The sequence below is a fragment of the Mustela lutreola genome, chromosome 4 (assembly GCF_030435805.1).
Source record: "Mustela lutreola isolate mMusLut2 chromosome 4, mMusLut2.pri, whole genome shotgun sequence".
Lineage (NCBI taxonomy): Eukaryota > Metazoa > Chordata > Mammalia > Carnivora > Mustelidae > Mustela > Mustela lutreola.
Window position 1 is genome coordinate 37631339 of NC_081293.1, and position 18452 is coordinate 37649790.

The 18452-nt window shown below is 41.0% G+C and overlaps 1 protein-coding gene and 1 long non-coding RNA gene across 13 annotated transcripts in view; one reads left to right on the forward strand and one right to left on the reverse strand.

Annotated features, from left to right (window-relative positions):
• LOC131828692 (uncharacterized) overlaps positions 1–13743 on the forward strand; it is a 64366-nt gene extending 50623 nt beyond the window's left edge. For all 4 annotated transcript variants that reach the window (XR_009352542.1, XR_009352543.1, XR_009352544.1 and 1 more), the window contains 3 exons: positions 8020–8111; positions 11391–11643; positions 13520–13743. This is a non-coding gene — a long non-coding RNA (uncharacterized LOC131828692). The remainder of the gene's footprint in view (positions 1–8019; positions 8112–11390; positions 11644–13519) is intronic.
• The window catches only part of ZNF239 (zinc finger protein 239), a 32067-nt gene extending 15185 nt beyond the window's left edge, over positions 1–16882 (reverse strand). For 2 of the 9 annotated variants that reach the window (XR_009352539.1, XM_059169556.1), the window contains exons 1-3: positions 16806–16882; positions 15928–15968; positions 15105–15161 (exon numbers count right to left, since the gene is read on the reverse strand). Coding sequence is in view for 1 of the 9 variants with exons in the window: in XM_059169563.1 (XP_059025546.1) it covers positions 9033–9165; positions 15105–15161; positions 15928–15968; positions 16659–16755 (328 nt within the window). In the remaining 8 variants the exon portion in view is untranslated. The other 7 variants (XM_059169557.1, XM_059169559.1, XM_059169561.1 and 4 more) reach the window with 7 other exon arrangements.
• Positions 16883–18452: the final 1570 nt, after the last annotated feature.

Sequence of the window (18452 nt, forward strand, 5' to 3'; positions counted from 1 at the left end):
CACCATCAAGGTGTCCCAGATGAGAACTGGATTGCCTATTGCCTGAAGAGTTAATAACTGAAAAATGTTCAGTCTTGTCCTTATAGTCATATCCTTTGGGTTAGTGTCAGAAAGAGAAAACTTAGCTGTACAAGACATCTTAGCTTGTATAAGAACCTTGTTTTGCCTTTTAAGCATAGTCAATAAAAGTGTGTTCCCCTACCCTGCAGACGCTATGAATTCCACGTCCTTGTCACAAATAACATTTCATTTCACTTCACTATACTTTAATTAAATTTGTATTTAATTAGTAACCCACTTTAATAGGTGCTGGGTATACAAGGAAGAAAGAGAAATTCTTTTGCTATTCAAGCTAGAGCTTACTGCGAAGAAAAAAAAAATCAACAGTAGTAACACTCTAAGTGCAAAAACAGATGCATGCACAACTAGTCATGGGAGCACAGAGTATAGACTCGACCTGAATCTTGGGGAAGATTTCTGGGAGCAAATATAAGGGAGAGTAAAAAAAAAGTGAAAATGTAGAGAAAATCTGACATGCCCAGGAAAACTGTATGTAACTTCTTATGGAGGCTATAAAACAGGTGATAGTGGTAAAGAACGTGCCCTGGAAAAGAAGACTGGAGCCAGAACAAAGGGCTTTGTGTGTACTACTAAGGATTTAGGGCTACAACTCTCAGGGATTTAAAATTTAAGGACTTCAGTGGGGAGTGAAATGCCTGACTTTGTGATTATAAACACCATCAGAAATAAGCAAGACTTTAGGTAGTGAAACAACTGCTGCAGCAAATCAGAAGCAAAATGATAAAATGATAAGGATGGTTACGGAGAGAAAGGGAGAGATTCATTCTAAATCATGCAATGACTAAACTTGGAAGGAGGCGCCAGCAAGATCTTCAAGTTCTTTGCTTGATTGACAGTATGAGGGTATAAATGGTAAGACAGGCTGGAGCTGGGAAGAGGGAACCAATAAACACAAACTTTGACTTGTTTAATTTGTGGTGCTGGTAGAACATTCTTGAACTGTTCAGTAACATGGGTCTAGAACTCAGAGAGAGAGAGAGCTGGGCTAGGAATGCAGATTTTAGACTTACTAGTATGTATGTCAGTCAAAATAATTAGAGTGAATATCTTAATATGACACTGAGATGACAAAAAAGAAGTCCACAATAGTCTTGGAAAAAAAGAAAGTTTGCAATCAGCAGAATAAAAATGTTGAGGAACTCCGAGATGATGAAGAGTAGGTGGATGACAAATGATGGGGTAACTAGAAAAAAATCCAAATGCACAGCTCAAATCACATACAGAAGGCTTCCAAAAGACTAAGAGATCTTCTCAACAAAGCCTAGAAATGCAAATTCCAAACTCAGAACCAACAACTATAAAAAGAGGTTGATCTTGGAAACAGGTTTATTAATTCACATTAGGTCTTTCTTTCTCTTTCCTTCCCTCCCTCCCTTTCCTTTCTTTCTTTTCTGTTCACTCACTCATTCATTCATTCTATTCAAGTATCTCTTGAATACCCACACCCAATGTGGGACTTAAACTCATGATCCCAAGGTCAAGAGTCACATGCTCCTCCAAATGAGCCACCCAGGCACCCCTCACGTTAGGCATTTCTAATGGCTTGACTAGTTGTTGCCATTAGCAGTACCACTTCCCTAAATACCTTCCCTGCCAAAAATGAAATCCTGGATGGCTCAGGGTAGTGGCCCACACAAAGCCTCAAGAAAGAATAAACAGCCAGCCAAAGAAAGACTTCTAATGGTATTATTTGGGCTGGAGAGAGTAGCAGAAGTTGAGGTAATACTGAACCTACACAATGACAGGGTTGATTAAAGTACAAAAAGAAGCAAGTGACTCCACATTTGCCCAGAATAAAAGCTCAAGTTAACCCCTGAAATGGGATTTCTTTTTTTTTTTTTTTTTTTTAGAATTTATTTATTTATTTGACAGAGAGAGATCACAAGTAGGCAGAGAGGCAGTCAGAGAGAGAGAGGAGGAAGCAGGCTCCCCGCCAAGCAGAGAGCCCGATGCGGGACTCGATCCCAGGACCCTGGGATCATGACCTGAGCCGAAGGCAGTGGCTTAACCCACTGAGCCACCCAGGCGCCCCTGAAATGGGATTTCTGACAAGGGAGATACCTCAGAGCTAGAGCTTGAGAGGCGTAGGATGTCCCAGGTAACTCATTGGACTGAAAAGGCAACATCAAATAGGTGGTTGTAGAATCACCCTCCGTGTGGATTCTTATAGTCACCTCAAGCCCAATCAGCAGATGCCTCCTCTGTAAGGACAGCATGAATGCACCAGAGAGGGTCAAGCATCAGCTGAGGAGGTATAGTCCAGTACCATACCGTGAATATAAGACTTTTTTTTTCAAAAGATTTTTAAAAGATTTTATTTAGGGGCACCTGGGTGGCTCAGTGAGTTAAAGCTTCTGCCTTCGGCTCAGGTCATGATCCTGGGGTGGTCCTGGGATCGAGCCCCACATCGGGTTCTCTGCTCAGCAAGGAGCCTGCTTCCTCCTCTCTCTCTCTCTCTCTGCCTCTCTGCCTACTTGTGATCTCTGTCTGTCATATAAATAAATAAAATCTTTAACAACAATAAAAAAAGATTTTATTTATTTATTTGAGAGAGAGAGAAAGAGAGAAAAAACACAAGTAGGGAGGAGGGGCAGAGGGAGAAGCAGGCTCCCCATGGAGTGGGAAGCCCAAAGCAGAGCCCTGATCTCAGGATCCTGGGACCCTGACCTCAGCCAAAAGCAGACACTGAACCAACTGAGCCACCCAGGTGCCCCGGAACATAAGACTCTTGAAAAGAAATATGAGATCAACATAATAAAAATAATATAAGCAGACCAAAAAAAAGTAAAAAACAAACATAAATGAAGATTGGCTTCAAGAAATAATGAACAGAGGAAACAGAATTTAAACAGTATATAATTAAAATCCCAAAGAAATCTGAGAGGATATCACATTTAGAAAAACAATATAATCTAATAAAATATAAACACATTGCTATAAAAAATAATCAGAATTCTTTTAAATTAACCCAAGGATTAAAAAAGCAACAACTGTAATAACTAAGATCTACCGGGCCCATGTGAAGCACTCAGGCTCTAGCTGCATTATCATGTAAGAGAACTCATAGGACCTCCATTCTACCCATGAGGAAACCCAAGGTTGAAGAAGTTAAGTGACTTCTGTCATAACTACTGTCAGGGAGACTGCTCTTAAGGTCTGCAATCTAGATGGGTCGAGTAGCAAAATTAACACATGTTTAATAAGTTTTAAGACTGAGAGATCCTCCTAGAATGTGGAGTAAAAGGACAGAAAGATGGAAAGATAAAAGTAAAAGCCCATATTGTAGGAGTTCCATGAATACAGTGAAGACAAAATGAGGGAGAGAAATGATCAAAGCACTAATAGATAAAAATCTCGTAGAATCCACAATTCATGGCTAACTGAATGCTTTTAGTTATGTGGGAAACCTCTGGATTTCAAGGAAAGAAACAAATCCCAGAAAATGCTAAAAGCATCCAGACAGAAAAGGCAGGTTGTGTGCAAATAAATGAGAATTCTTTTGACACTGAACTAACAACTAGCAATGCTGGATACCTAAGGATAACTGAGCAGTATCTTCCAATTACGGAGAAAAAGTAATTGTGAAAAAAATGATACATGATACAAGAAATAGCAGTGAGTAAAGAAGTCAATAAAACAATGAAATTCAATCAGTTGTTGCTATACAAAACAATAATTAACCAAATTAACTCAAATGTTATACAATAGTCTGGGATGAAATCACCCCAAAGTTAAAAAGCAAACATTAGCTTTAGGAAAGGAAAAATAAAAAAGGAACTATAATCAATAGTGCAGTACTTGACCCTGCAAGGAACAAGAGTTATGAGGTCAAAGCAATGTAAGCATTAATCACTGATGTGACCCTGACATAAAATCTTGGAGGGTGCTGCCTGCCTGTGCTCTCTCTCTCTCTGACAAATTAATAAAATATTGAAAAAAAAAAATCTTGGGAGGATGGGCATGCTGGGGAAATAACGTAAAGGAGCTAAATCCTCATGTGTGATGTAAGAAAGTCAATATAGAATACAAAATATTGATAAACTGAAAAACAGCAGTATATTATAATAAACTCTAACTATACTGAGATACCATTTTCCACCTGTTACCCAAAACTTGAAGACACAATGCTTGTTAGTGTAAATTGGTATCACCCCAAAGAAGGACATTTTGACAAAATTATCTATCAAAATCATAAATGTATGCACTCAGCATTCCAGCTTGGGGGTTTTATTCTTCAGATTTCCGGGCAAACTTGTGAAATGATACCTGTGCAAGATTTACTCACTGCAGATGGCTTGTGATAGCAAATGACCATAACCTGGAAGAGAGGAGTTAGGGACATGAAGGAAGGCTTACACTGTGCACCTTTTTATTTTTGCAGTATAATTTTAATAATTTAAAAACATTTAGTACAGGGGCGCCTGGGTGGCTCAGTGGATTAAGCCGCTGCCTTCTGCTCAGGTCGTGATCTCGGGATCCTGGGATCGAGTCCCGCATTGGGCTCTCTGCTCAGCAGGGGGCCTGCTTCCCTTCCTCTCTCTCTGCCTGCCTCTCTGCCTACTTGTGATCTCTCTCTATCAAATGAATAAATAAAGTCTTAAAAAAAAAATTTAGTACATTTGGGAATGTTCAAAATTTTCATTGTACATTTTTTCCAGCTTTATTTAGGTGTAGCTGACAAGTAACACTGTGTACTTTATGCTTTTTTTTTTTTTAAACCATATGAATGTATTTGTTCCTTTAAAAAAAAAAAGTAATGGGACACCTGGGTGGCTCAGTTGGTTAAGCATCTGACTTCAGCTTAGGTCATGATCTCAGCGTGCTGGGGTCTGGGCTCTGTGCTCATCGAGGAGTCTGCCTCTCCGTCTGGGCCCCCTGCCCCTGCTCGTGTTCTCTCCTCCCCTCTAGCTTTCAAATAAAATCTTTAAAAAAAAAATTAGTAACTGCATATTTTCAAGAATTAAAACCAAGTGACTATGAGAAGCCACCCTATGGCATAAGGAGCAGCAGAACAGGGAGAATGGCTTTTATAATTAAGACTTTTGATAGAATTTGCTTTACCTAGGTGAATGTATTATTTGTTCACAAATTTTAAAAGTAATGGCAAAAGAAAAAGGAAAAGAAAAATAGTGCAGTTTGGAACAGTTAAGTCACGTGCTGGGCCAAAGTTATTAAATGGTCAAAGGACATTGCCTCAACGTTCTTGCTGTACAATACCTGGGAATGACCGCAGAACTGGAAGGTCTATGAAAATCAGTGGGGGAGATATTGTATTAATGGTAGGTTCTATAAATAGTTATGAAACCTTGTAATATTAGTTTTTAAAAATATTTAAAATATTATGAAGAATGAATATTTAATATTAGAAGAAAATGCTGATGTAATGAGAAAAGGGGTTCTTTTACAGGGAGTATTTATGTCATAACAGAGATCTCTCAGACATACTGCATAAGATTGTCAGTTGAAAAATACATGTAGGGGGCGCCTGGGTGGCTCAGTTGGTTAAGCGACTGCCTTTGGCTCAGGTCATGATCCTGGAGTCCTGGGATTGAGTCCCACATCAGACTCCCTGCTTGGCAGGGAGTCTGCTTCTCCCACTGATCTCTCTCCTCTCATGCTCTCTCTCTCAAATAAATAAAATCATTAAAAAAAATTTTTTTTTAAACAGAAAAATATATGTAGTATAATCTTATAAAATTTTAACACATATATTTGTAATATACATACCTATGTATGGAGTACATAAAAAAAGGATACACTATCATTAGTGATATCATTTCATAATAATTCTGTGTTGATTCTTTGAGATTTTTATATCTTACTTGCATTAAAAATGTTGGACAACCACTCAATTTTTTATCAATTAAAAATGAAAACCCAGCACCAAGATTGAAACTAGAAACACATATCCTACTTTGTTTTTCCTCCATTGCAAAACCACTTTCTACACAGCAGTCCCACTGATACTGGATAAATTGGATCATACCACTATGTTGTCCACTGGCTTCCCACTGAACTTAGCATGAATCCACACTTTTTACCCGTGCCTTCAATGCCACAAGTGAGCCAGGCCCTGCCCACCATATCTTCCCCACTCTGTTCTTCTCAGGTGCTCCCTGAATTCTTGCCACACTCCTTCCAGGTCTTGGGTTTTTCCCTTGTATTATTCTCTCTGCTTGGAATATCCTTACCCTAACCAGTCACCTGTGTCATGCCTATGAAGCCATTAGATCTCAGTTGAAATGTCACGTCAGAGGCTTTCCCTGAAACTTTCAACAATCACTTGTCTTGTCCCATACCTTCATTCTCTCAGGGCACACTATTTTATCCTTCACAGGACTTAGCAGTTTATAATAATATATTGTTTACTTAATATTTCTTCTTTGCTAAACCCACAGTAGTCAAATTTTAAATCTTGACTATTATTACCCAGTATTAAATAGTTTTCCCTCCAGAAACTTGGCTAGAAACAAGGAAAATAAATCAGACTTGTAGATCCAATGGTTAATATAAAAGCATACAAAAAATATCCAATCAGATCTGATGAGACTGTGAGATATAAATCGGAAGCTCTGAGAAGGGAGTCAAATGGAAGCAGTAGTCAAAGGTTTCACACTAGACTTTGAATAACATCTTAAAGGACCAAATTAATCAGGAAGCAGAGCACGATAATCATCAAAGTTTCTAGAGAAATCCAGGTAGGGAGTTTTGAGGTTCTAAACCAGCAACTAAGGGTAATTCCAGGTTTTTCTTTTTTAAAGATTTTATTTATTTATTTGACAGAGAGAGATCACAGTAGACAGAGAGGCAGGCAGAGAGAGAGAGAGGGAAGCAAGCTCCCTGCTGAGCAGGGAGCCCGATGCGGGACTCGATCCCAGGACCCTGAGATCATGACCTGAGCCGAAGGCAGCGGCTTAACCCACTGAGCCACCCAGGTGCCCCTAAACCCAGGTTTTTATATGAAGAGTGACATGATAAATTATATGTTAAGGGAGATAAGCCTACCTGCAACATCCAACTTGAGCCTGAAGAATGATGTCAACAATCTGTCTCATTGTTACCACTGTTAGCATTAAGTGGACCTTTTTAGAGGGCAATCTGTGAGACCTGCATGTTAATAAATTTAAAAGAACTTCAAGTAAAAAAAGAATTGATGAGAGAATTACAGATGCTGGGGATGGCGGGGGATAAACTTTATGGCTTATTTCTAATCTAGTTGGCTGGTAGAATGTTAATACTAAAAAAGTGGGAATATGAGAAGTTAAAAAAGGAAAATAACTTAGAAAATTCTCAATACACTGAATGTGAAGTGACACTGCATATTCAAGTGTAGATAGCCCATAGCCAAGAAAGTACATGGGAAGAGAGTTTCATATGAGGATAGGAAATAAAAGACATTAAGGATCATTGAGGCCATTTTTGCGTGTGCTAGCTCTTTGCGGAAGGCAGACAAGTGTACAGACAGATACAGTGTACATTCTCAACAGGGGCAATGTTGACACCAAGGGGGTGATAACAAAAAAAAAAAAGGTTGAGAAACACTGATAAATGGTGATCTAGAGGCAAAGGACCTTTTAAGATTTCCAAAGCTGGAGGGAAGACAGAGAAGCAAGCCAGTGAACATGCAGAGAAAAGTAACAGGAGAAAGGCCAGAGGAAACAAGAAAACAATGACTTCATACATATCAAAAAATTTGAAGGTTAAGGTGAACACTATCAAAGCCATCAGAAGAACTGGTAAATCTCAAAAAAAAAAAAAAAAAAATTAAAAAAGGAAAAGCTCTGAAAGGGACAAAAGTTTAATAGTGACCTCCAGGTAAGCAATTCTGGTACAAAGATAAAGCACAGGCGTTAGGTTTACATAAAGGAAATAGAAACATGGGACTCTGACTACTTACAGAGACCCAATTCATTCTGTGGTACTTGCCTTGCTTCCCAGGTGTAGCTGAAAATAATGGTTTGAGAACCACGGGTATGAAGACAAAAGCAGGAAAAAGCCCTGAAAGCCACCATCTGTCCATGTGGACAAAGGTAGGAAAAAGCCCTGAAAGCTACCATTACAGGCTACTTCTTTTCAGTGGTTTTTGTACAATGTCCATTTTTACTACAAAATGGCAATTTCACATGGTTTAATCTAGTATGTATATATGTATCTTATAGTCTAAATGTTTTTGAGAAAAACTGTGTCAATTATACCCATATCATTCTCTATGGTATGAAATTTTGTCCCATCACAAGTTTTGCCTGATATTCAGAAGGGGAGATGGATGAACCCCTGAGTGGGAAGAAAAGAAGCAATGGAAATTAGATACCGTAGGGTAGGGATATTTAATGAAAATAAAGTCCAAGCCAAGATGGTACAAGGCCAATGTTGGGAAAGTGTGGGAAAAGATAAGAGTAACAATAAGAAGGTGTAAATGGGAAAGACAACAACTGTCTGAAAGGAAGAGGGGAAATAAGTGAATAGACAAAGGTATGTCAGTATGTGGAAAGTATCTTTTGGAGGCCCTGGCTTTCTTCACAGACCAGAGAACTTCAGAGAGAACTCAGAATATTTCAAAAGGGACTCCTCTTCTATGTATTAGTCTGGGCTTGTAATCTGCCACAGTGCCTAGCTGATTTCTTTGGAGTTCATTCTCCCTTATATAATGATCTTCACCCTGCTCTGAGAGATTACATCTGGGAAACAGAGGGATCAGATAACTATGTATAAAGCAAAATCATTCCCAAGAGATGGTTTTATAATGGACATGGTTTCTAAGACAACTCAGTAAAGCCACATTCTCTGATTTTTAACAAGACAAATTCTTTGGCTGCTTACAATAATCAGAAACATACTTTGTGACAAAAGGAAACTTTGATTCCTAAACCACAATCCCTGGGGTCCCAACACTATTTAAAATTGAAGAAACAAAGAGTCCAGTGGGCAGGTGTCCAGGCTCTTGTTCTTACCTACGGAGACTGTAGGTAACTGGCTGTAGTTCTCCAGCATCACAGCTTGGTGCAGCTTCCTCTGAGTGGGGTCCTGGCAGCCCCACTCTGCCTCAGTGAAGCCCCCAGAGACATCCTTGAATGTTACTAGTTCCTAAAACATTAAGCACATTCCTCCTCAACTGACAACTGTTTGCACAAATGCCCTGGAAGAAAGGTGGGGCTGGTAACACTGGACAGGGTGAGAAGGGGACAGAAGAAGAGTATAGTTCAGGGAGCTGAGTCATCTAAGTCAAGTTTTGTTAGATCAGCTTTCCTTTCTCAACTACTTTGCTACTTCTATCCAAATCCTTCCCCTCCTGCCCACAACTCACTCAAGCTCAAGCTGTCCAGTTACTGAATCTTTTCTTGTCACTGTCATCTCATGGTCATTGCTGAGTTGTCCTTTCCACCCCAGTCCTACCATTCTGACAACCTCAACACTCAAAAGAGAACAATTTGCTGAATGCTCTAACCTTACATTTCTTAATTTCTTCATAGTGCTAGTCATCCCTGTCTCATTTCTTTACACTCAAAAACCATGACCAGCGCCATTTTACTGTGTAGACCACTCTGCTTTTGAATACTAATCTCTTAATAACCTACTCCCTAAAAACATCTTCCTGACTTTTTTGTTCTTCCTCTTCCATCACATCTGGTTTATCAAGATCACTACCCTGAACTCTTCTGCTTTTTTTCTTCCCAAAGTATACTTTTGATCTTAAGTCTTTCTCTGGTCCTATCAAACATATGTTCTTTCTTGTTCTAAACTAAGTACTTGAACATTTCTGGAAAAAAGAAAATAGCACACATGCACAAACCATAAGATACTCTCCTTAGGTATTCCCAAATATTTACTTCCAGCCATGTTTCTCCTCACCTCCAGGCTCCATACCTTTACCCAACATTTGCACTTGAATGTCTAAGAGGCACTTAAAATTTAATAGGCCCCCATGGAACTCTTGCTCCCAACAATCTCCATCAATATCTGCTTTTCCCTAGGGGTCCCCACTTTAGTAAATGATCACATAACGTACCCAATTGCTGAAGCCAGTCTCAGAAGTCATTTTGATTCTCTCCTCTCTCCCTCACATTTTATTATCACCAAGTCCTACCTCTAAGATATATCAGAATCTACCCACTTCTCTCCACCTTGCACAGGTATGGTTATAAGCCCCAGCCATCATGAAGTTCCAACTGTACCAACCTCCTAATTTGTCTCTCTGCTTCCACACTTGCTCCTCAACAGAATGAATTTTCTACATAGTAGCCAGGGTAATCTTTTAAAACATATACCACCTCAGGGATGAAACCCTCCAAAGGCTTTGCAAATGGATGTCAAGTAAAATCCAGATCCTTCATCTTGGCCTACAGGGTTTTACAGACTGGGGTCCTGTCATTTCTCCAATCTCAATCTGAATCACTCCTTCCTATCTGCCACACTCAGCCCCAGTGACCTTGCAGGTCCTTGACAACATCAAACCCATTTCAACTTAGGGCCTTTGCACTGGCTGTCCCCTCTGCCCAGAACGTTCTTTTCCCACATCTTCACACACCTGGTTCCTTATCTTTCAGGTTTCAACCAAACTGCCAACTCCTTAGAGAAGCATTTCCTTGACTGTCTAATCCACAGTGGAATCCAGAAACCATCACTTCTTGTTTTAATTTCTTTATACTACTTATATCTTACCCCATTTTCTTATTTATTCATTTGGTTTCTTATTTAACTGTCTCTCCCCACTAAGATATATATTCCTTAAGAACAGAGAGAGGTTTGATCCTTATATCCTCAAGGCCTCAAGCAATGCCTGGCATCTGATCGGAATCCAGACGTTTAGTTAACTTCACAGTAACACTGGTTCCTTCCAGCGTTCTCTTGATGGAGCAACACTTCTCAAACTACCTCTGGTGAAGGACCAGTTTATTTTTTTTTTTTTTTTTTTTTTTTTTTTTTTTTTTTTAAGATTTTATTTATTTATTCGACAGAGAGAAATCACAAGTAGGCAGAGAGGCAGGCAGAGAGAGAGAGAGAGGAGGAAGCAGGCTCCCTGCTGAGCAGAGAGCCCGATGCGGGACTCGATCCCAGGACCCCGAGATCATGACCTGAGCCGAAGGCAGCGGCTTAACCACTGAGCCACCCAGGCGCCCCAGGACCAGTTTATTTTGAAAAGTTTCTAATGTGTCACACTTTTGTCAGATATTTTTGCAAAATACAATAAAAAAGAGTTACTAGAAATAAAAATCCAGATGTATAAAATATCAGTGCCATTTAAAAAATATTAGATTCAACAGACAGAACATTTTTAAACACTTTCAGTTTCTCTCCTTATCTGTATGCAGACTGGTAACAAGCAGTCTGTGGACTGGCACTAGCCTTCGGGCCACACCCTGAGAAGCAGAATGACAGAATGTGACTGAGAACTGAGTGAAGCCAAAGCAGCAGCTCAACTTGGGCCAGGGAAGTACCGGATAACCTTCAAACTCTGACACCTCAGGCCTGAGGGGCACTACCCACATACTTCTCAGGAAACTGAAGAAAACCAGGCTGCTTGCAGGAGTGACCAGACTATCCTACTTATCACCAGTGGAAAAGGTAATGATAAGGGAAGTTGGCAGTTTCCTCCTCCACTGTGTCTGAGGAGAAAGAGATGAGACTGGGCTCAAGAAGCCTGCAAGATTGATGGCACCCGGATGTTGGCTAAGCATCCAATTCTTGATTTCGGTTCAGGTCATGCTCTCAGTGTCCTGGGATTGAGCCTCGTGTTGGGGGGGTCCACACTCCATGGGGAGTCTGCTGGACGACTGCCCTCTTCCTCTGCCCCTACTCCCATATGTGCTCTCTCTCTCCCCTTCTCTAAAATAAATAAATGAATATTAAAAAGAAAATAAAAGAAAAAAGCCTGCAAGTGCCTGTGCAAAGATGGGACAGAGAAGGTGTAGAAGTGGAGGTTGCTGCCTCAGGGAGCCATACAGACACCCATTAAGACCACAGCACCTAGGGAACATGGAGCTGTAGAATTAGCCCCTCTCAGACTTTCTTCTCAACCTCAGAGAACAAGGCTGCTTTCTGTCCAAGGTTAACCTGTCCCGATGCATGCTCCAATCCATTTCTTCCTTCTGAATCTAAGTCCATCAGTTACCTTTTTTCCTTTCATTTGTTATCCATTTTTCCACTCAGTCATCTGGATAATCTAAGACTCCTACCAACCTCAATAATATTCAAACCACTTCAGATCTTGTCAACTCATTTCCCAAATTTCCCTCCAAAGTGTTATCTCTTCTTTATTTTCACTGCCACTGTCCTAGGTAAGGCCCTCATCTTACCTAGATCACAATAACTCCTTACCAAGTCTTTATTTTTTTTTTTTTTAAAGATTTTATTTATTTATTTGACAGAGAGAAATCACAAGTAGATGGAGAGGCAGTCAGAGAGAGAGAAAGGGAAGCAGGCTCTCCAATGAGCAGAGAGCCCGATGTGGGACTCGATCCCAGGACTCTGAGATCATGACCTGAGCCGAAGGCAGCGGCTTAACCCACTGAGCCACCCAGGCGCCCACTAAGTCTTTAAAATACAAGTTTTGTCATCTTTCATTCCACAGGCTGAAAGAATCATTAATTTTTTAAGATCTCACAGACAAAGTGGTGGGGAGAATTCCATGCCAGGAATGGAAAGGGTAAAAATATATATATGTATATGTCTATATAATATATAAATACAAATAAATATAAATGTATTTATATTTATATTTTCTTTTTGAAAGGATATATTAATGGACTATTAACTCTGCAGTAGATTGAAGGTTCTTGGATAAGAAATGGTAGGACAGGGGGTGCCTGGGTGGCTCAGTGGGTTAAGCCTCTGCCTTCCGTTCAGGTCATGATCTCAGGGTCCTAGGACAGAGACCTGCATGGGGCTATCTGCTCAGCAGGGAGCCTCTTTTCCGCCCCCACACCACCTGCCTCTCTGCCTACTTTTGATCTCTCTCTGTCAAATAAATAAATAAAATCTTTAAGGAAAAAAGAGGGGTGCCTGGGTGGCTCCAGGCCACCCAGAGGGAGGCCACCCAAGAGGGAGCCTGCTTCCTTCTCTCTCCCTGCCTGCCTCTCTGCCTACTTGTGATCTCTGTCTGTCAAATAAATAAAATCTTAAAAAAAAAAAAGGAAATGGTAGGACAGTGGGCCAAATGAAAGGAATCAGCATGACAAAGGAAAAGGGAAAGAAAATAGTGGTTCTGCTAAAGACAAGCTGGGAATGAAGGAATCTGAATAATTAAGAGGGCCTCCCTGCCCCCCATCCCGGCCCCACTATCAGTGGAGCTAATAAATTACACCCAAGATAGACTCAGTATCCTGAAGGCCAACCAAAGGGGAAAGTCATGGGACTAGCTGTTTCCTTTCCTGTTCCCACCTGACAAATGTCAAACTCTTTAAAACTACATGTATCATGTGGCTTTCCACTTCTTTTCCAGAGCTCATCTCCCTGGATCCAACAACTTACTTAAAGGTAGGAAATAGTAATGCTGAAGTCAGGAGATGGACAAGAGCTGTCATCGCACTGGATTACCTGTAGTCAACCAAATGTCATGCTATAATCTAGAATAGCCCTTTACATGCTGCTTCTGCCTTGAGTTGTATTTCTCCCATCCATTTTGCAACTCCTAATTTCAGGACAATAAACAACTACCTTTCTCAATCATGATCTCTTCCAAGATCTCATAGTATTTTTCACATCTCTCTACCAAAGATATAAAATCTGTCTTCCAAATTGGCTACAATTCTGCTAATCTTGAAATCCCCAGCAACTAGCTCAACTGACTAGGAATCTAAATGATATTTATAAATTCATATTCAACTTAAATGAATAATGAAAAGATACAAGTAAAACTGAACTTCAAGATCATCAAGGAAACTCATACTTTTACAGATGAGAAAACCAAGGTTCATGACAGTGAAGTAACCTACTCAAGGTCAGAAAAGGAGGGGTTAAATTGGGACTTGTCCCTTTCAGCAGAGTCAAGGACAATGTCTGGTACCTAAGAGAACACTCAGTAAGTATTGGCGGAATGAAGTCCTTTCTTTAAATTCAAGTTATTGGGGCGCCTGGGTGGCTGAGTGGGTTAAAGCCTCTGCCTTTGGCTCAGGTCACGATCCCAGGGTCCTGGGATTGAGTCCCGTATGAGGCTCTCTGCTCAGGAGGGAGCCTGCTTCCACCTCTCTCTCTGCCTGCTTCTCTGCCTACTTGTGATCTCTGTCTGTCAAATAAATTAAAAAAATAATAATAAAAAAAAATTATGGTATATGGTATATGTTATTAACATATACAAGAATCCCAAAATTTCACTGTATTAGCAACTCCCAACTTCATGATAAATAATCTTCATCAAGGACCAGGTAGAGGAAAAGGAGGGAAAATATAGAGAGCGCAGGGTCTTATTTACATAAATTTCCCTTGAAGTTCTCAACTCCCTTTCTAGGCATAGAGATGGCATTCTCAGGACCTTGAGGCAGCTTGCTGCCTTCTAAACTGATTTTTATAAGAGCTCATGTTCTCTTCCTATGTATGCAAGAACTGTATTTGCCAAGCAAAAAGATGGTCTTGCTGGTAGTGGTATTAAGAAACAATTATTTCTTCCTTAAAATCCAGCCTGATATTTCGCTCAAGTAACTTCTGGTGTAATTGATTTATTTAGTTATGGAGAGGGAAAAGCACTGAGATGGAAGACATGGGGTTTCCTTCTGACTCTGCTGCTCTGCAACAAAGGACACTGTGTTTCCCTTCAGCTTTCTCAGAATTAGAGCTCTTCTTGGTAAAATGCCAGCACCAAGGCAGAGAGAGGGCTGGCTGATCCCTTCCATTTCAAACATTCTGTGTCTAAGTGTCAATCTTGAGGTAACTTTCTAGGAATGGTTTTATAGAGACAAATGAGCAATCAGTTTCTTAAAAAGTGCTACTCGGTAATTTAACAATTTATTGTACCAATTAAACATGTAGATATTTTGGTAAAGGGAACAAAGCAATCAGAGCATAAAAGATGAATAACCCATCTTACGTACCTTAATGATGCTCACATCAAGTATGCAGAGAAATATCTCACAATAAATCCAAGAAATCTTTGGATGTCCAAAGGCCAATGGGAGTAAAAGAAAAAAAAGTGAAATTCTCCTTTTAGTAGGTTGGGGTTGGAGGGAGTGCCTATGACTTTTAATTCTTAAAAACACACACAAATAACTCTGATGAACATCCTGGTTAGAAGCATTTCTGGGACTGATTTGGTAACTACTGGGCTGGCATTTAACAAATTTTTTAATATTTAGTAAATGGTTATTGTTAATATGTGTATTTTATTTTTTTCATACATGGAATCTGCTCATGAAGAAAAGCACAATTTATAATTCTATTTGTTTTCCTGAGACCACTGAACACTGGCCAGAGCATGTGATAACTGATTAACTTTCAATTATAAGTGAAAAGTCTTGGCAGGAAAAGGGTAACTTTGAAAGAGGACCAGGCAAAGATGCTGTGTGGAGTCTTTCAATAGAATAGATGAGTGCTCTGGGGAGTGGGCCAAGTTCATGGAGGGAGGGTGGTTCAGTGAAAAATGATGTGTAATTTAAAGTAAGCAGCCACCTGTGCAGACTCTGGCAACATCATTTGATAGCTACATGTCCTCAGTATATTCATATCCTAACACCCATTATTTATAAAGTGTATGTCTCACACTGAAGTCTGACAATAAAAAGAATGTACAGAACAAACACAGGACCTGGCCCCAGATAGGCACTCAATTAATTCTGATGTTCTTCCTTTGCTCCAAGCAAGAAAGATTATGTTCATTCTCGGAGACAAGGTATTTTCAGAGAAGAAACCCCAACTCACCTGGAATTTGGTCATTTCCTCCTCTCTGGAAGGACAGAGTCCTGGAATGGTAGAGTTAGAGAAAGAGAGAAAGCCATGAAAATCAGGTCCACCTTGCAGGAATACAGACTTGCCACTCCAGAAAGACTGTAGGAAAAAAGTGCTCCTGCTACTAATCCCTTTTCAGTCAGCCCCTCACATGCCCTCAGAGACGCCTCCCTCATCTCTCTCCACAGGGCTTTGAATTAAACAAGCCAAGCCTCCCCAACGAAGCCACGAGGGTGAATAAATTCCACCGCCCCCAGTCACACTAAGATGTGTCCATTTGCTCAGGGTTTCTGATTTCTGCCCTGAAGTTCGAGAAAGACCAGTAGGGGCTCTTGGCTTGGATGCTTTGCTTCAGAATGAATTTCGACTCCCTGAGGCGCTTTCCCCAACCTGTCTCATTTCTGGGGTGGTAGGACAGTGCTGTGGGGACAGAAACCTGGGTCCCTCAAAGAAGCCCCTCTCGGTCGCCTAACGTCCACCGAAAACCGTGGAATAAGGCCAGTCACCCCACAGAAATGGCCGGTGCGGCCAACTACGGAGCCTCTAGGCCGGCCAAAGCCAAAGCTCAACCGGGCGAAAGACTGGCCCCTCGGAGCCGCACCCACTTCAGCGTTGGGGACCTCAAACTCAGGTGATCACAGCCAGGTCTGACGGACAGAGCGGCGGTCGCGACGCCTGGACACACGTGCAACCCCGGGCCGCACCTCCTCCAGGTCGCGCGCCCTCCCACAGCAACCGAACTAGGCTTCCGGGTGTCAGCGGCCCTACGCCTCCCCCGAGGCACTCCCATATCCCATCCATCGGACGCCTCGCTGTCCGCGGCGCTGGCTGTCCCGTCCTGAGCGTCTCACCTCCCACGTGGAATCCGATACCTGGAAGAGCAAGGACTACCAACACTGACCCGCGCCCGCGCCTAAGGGCTCGGAACTACAAGTCCCAGAAAGCTGGGGCACGACCACGCCCACTTCCGGCACTCGCTTCCGGCGAAGGTCCGAGCTTCGTGGGCCTTGGGGCCGAGGGCGGGTTCCCGTCCCTGGCGTCTGCGTGTACTCTGCTGTTCTTTGAGGTTGGGGACTAATTCGTTCAAGTTACCTTACCTTTTCTTTTTCTTTTTCTCTTTCTTTTTCTTTCTTTTGTTGTTACAAACTGAAGAATTATTTTAGGAATACCTATTAAAGGGTTTTTTATTTTGCTGAAGGGCTTCTGGCATGAAAAAAATGTAAATATCACCTGTTATTTTGTCTTTACCCTTAAAAATATTCTGAAACGAATATATGCTATTCGGCATCACCATCTTGACTCCAAAGTTCATGCATTTGGCAAACATGAGGGCCTACAATGTTCCAGGAACTTGAAAATCACTGCGGATATTAAGCTTTAGTGGGGCAAACAAGCAATATTTATTTATACATAAATGGTATAGTGTGTTATAAAGTGATAGTGTGTTACGGAAAAAATAGAGCTGAATTGGAGGGTTAAGCGGTGCAGTGTGTGTTGGAGTGGGTGTGTGGTGGGGTATGCTTTGCAGTTTTAAATGGGGGTTATTGGAGCAAAGATACTGACGTGAGGTGATCAGTCTTGTGGCATTCAGAACTCATTCCTAAATGTGCACACACAACTATGCACAGACATACTTTTTAAAAAGCATGGTATCATGCCATATGTATGGGCTTATTGTTTGCTTTTAAAAATTCGATAGTACTTAATACTGTGTATCATAAATTTACCAGTGAAACAAACCCTACCCCCTTAAAACCCTTCTAACTGTTAAACAGCCTTCAAGGGGGAGAAGACCAAAATCCTCCCAGGCTGCACCTTCATTACCTTCACCCCTTGCTGAGGGGCACAGGGCCACTTCCAACTCTCCCAGGACATTCCCTTCAGATTTATTCTGGGAGTTAACTGTTGCCTGGACATCTCCTCTGTATCTTCCCCCTTCCTTGGTGTATTAGTGTCCAATTGCTGCTGTAATAAATTACCGCAAACCTAGTGACAAACAACAAACATTTATTTTCCTACAGTTGTGGAGGTCAGAAGTCTGAAATCAATTTCGCTGGGCTAAAGTCAAGGTATCAGGACAGCTGGTTCCTTCTGGAGGCTTAGAGGAGGATTTGATTGTCTTTTTCAAAGTACATTTGATAGCTTCTATTCCTTGGCTGTGGTTTCTATTTCCATCTTCAAAGTGCTTATCTCCAATCTCTGCTTCTGTCATCACATTACCTTCTCTTGCGCTGACTTTTCTTGTGTTCTTCTATGAACTTATGTGAGGCCTTACATCAGGCCCACCTGGATAATCCAGGATAATTTCCCTACATAATGATCTTAAATCACATTCACAAAGTCCCTTTTGCTGTATAAGGTAACATCCAGTTTCTTCGGATTAGGACAGGGACACATTTGGGTGACCTACTGTATTTGGAGAGGCTGCTCCTAAGTTGCTTTCCTACCTTTTGTCTGGAGAACATAAAGTATCTCCCTAGGATCTTACTGCTCTCCTA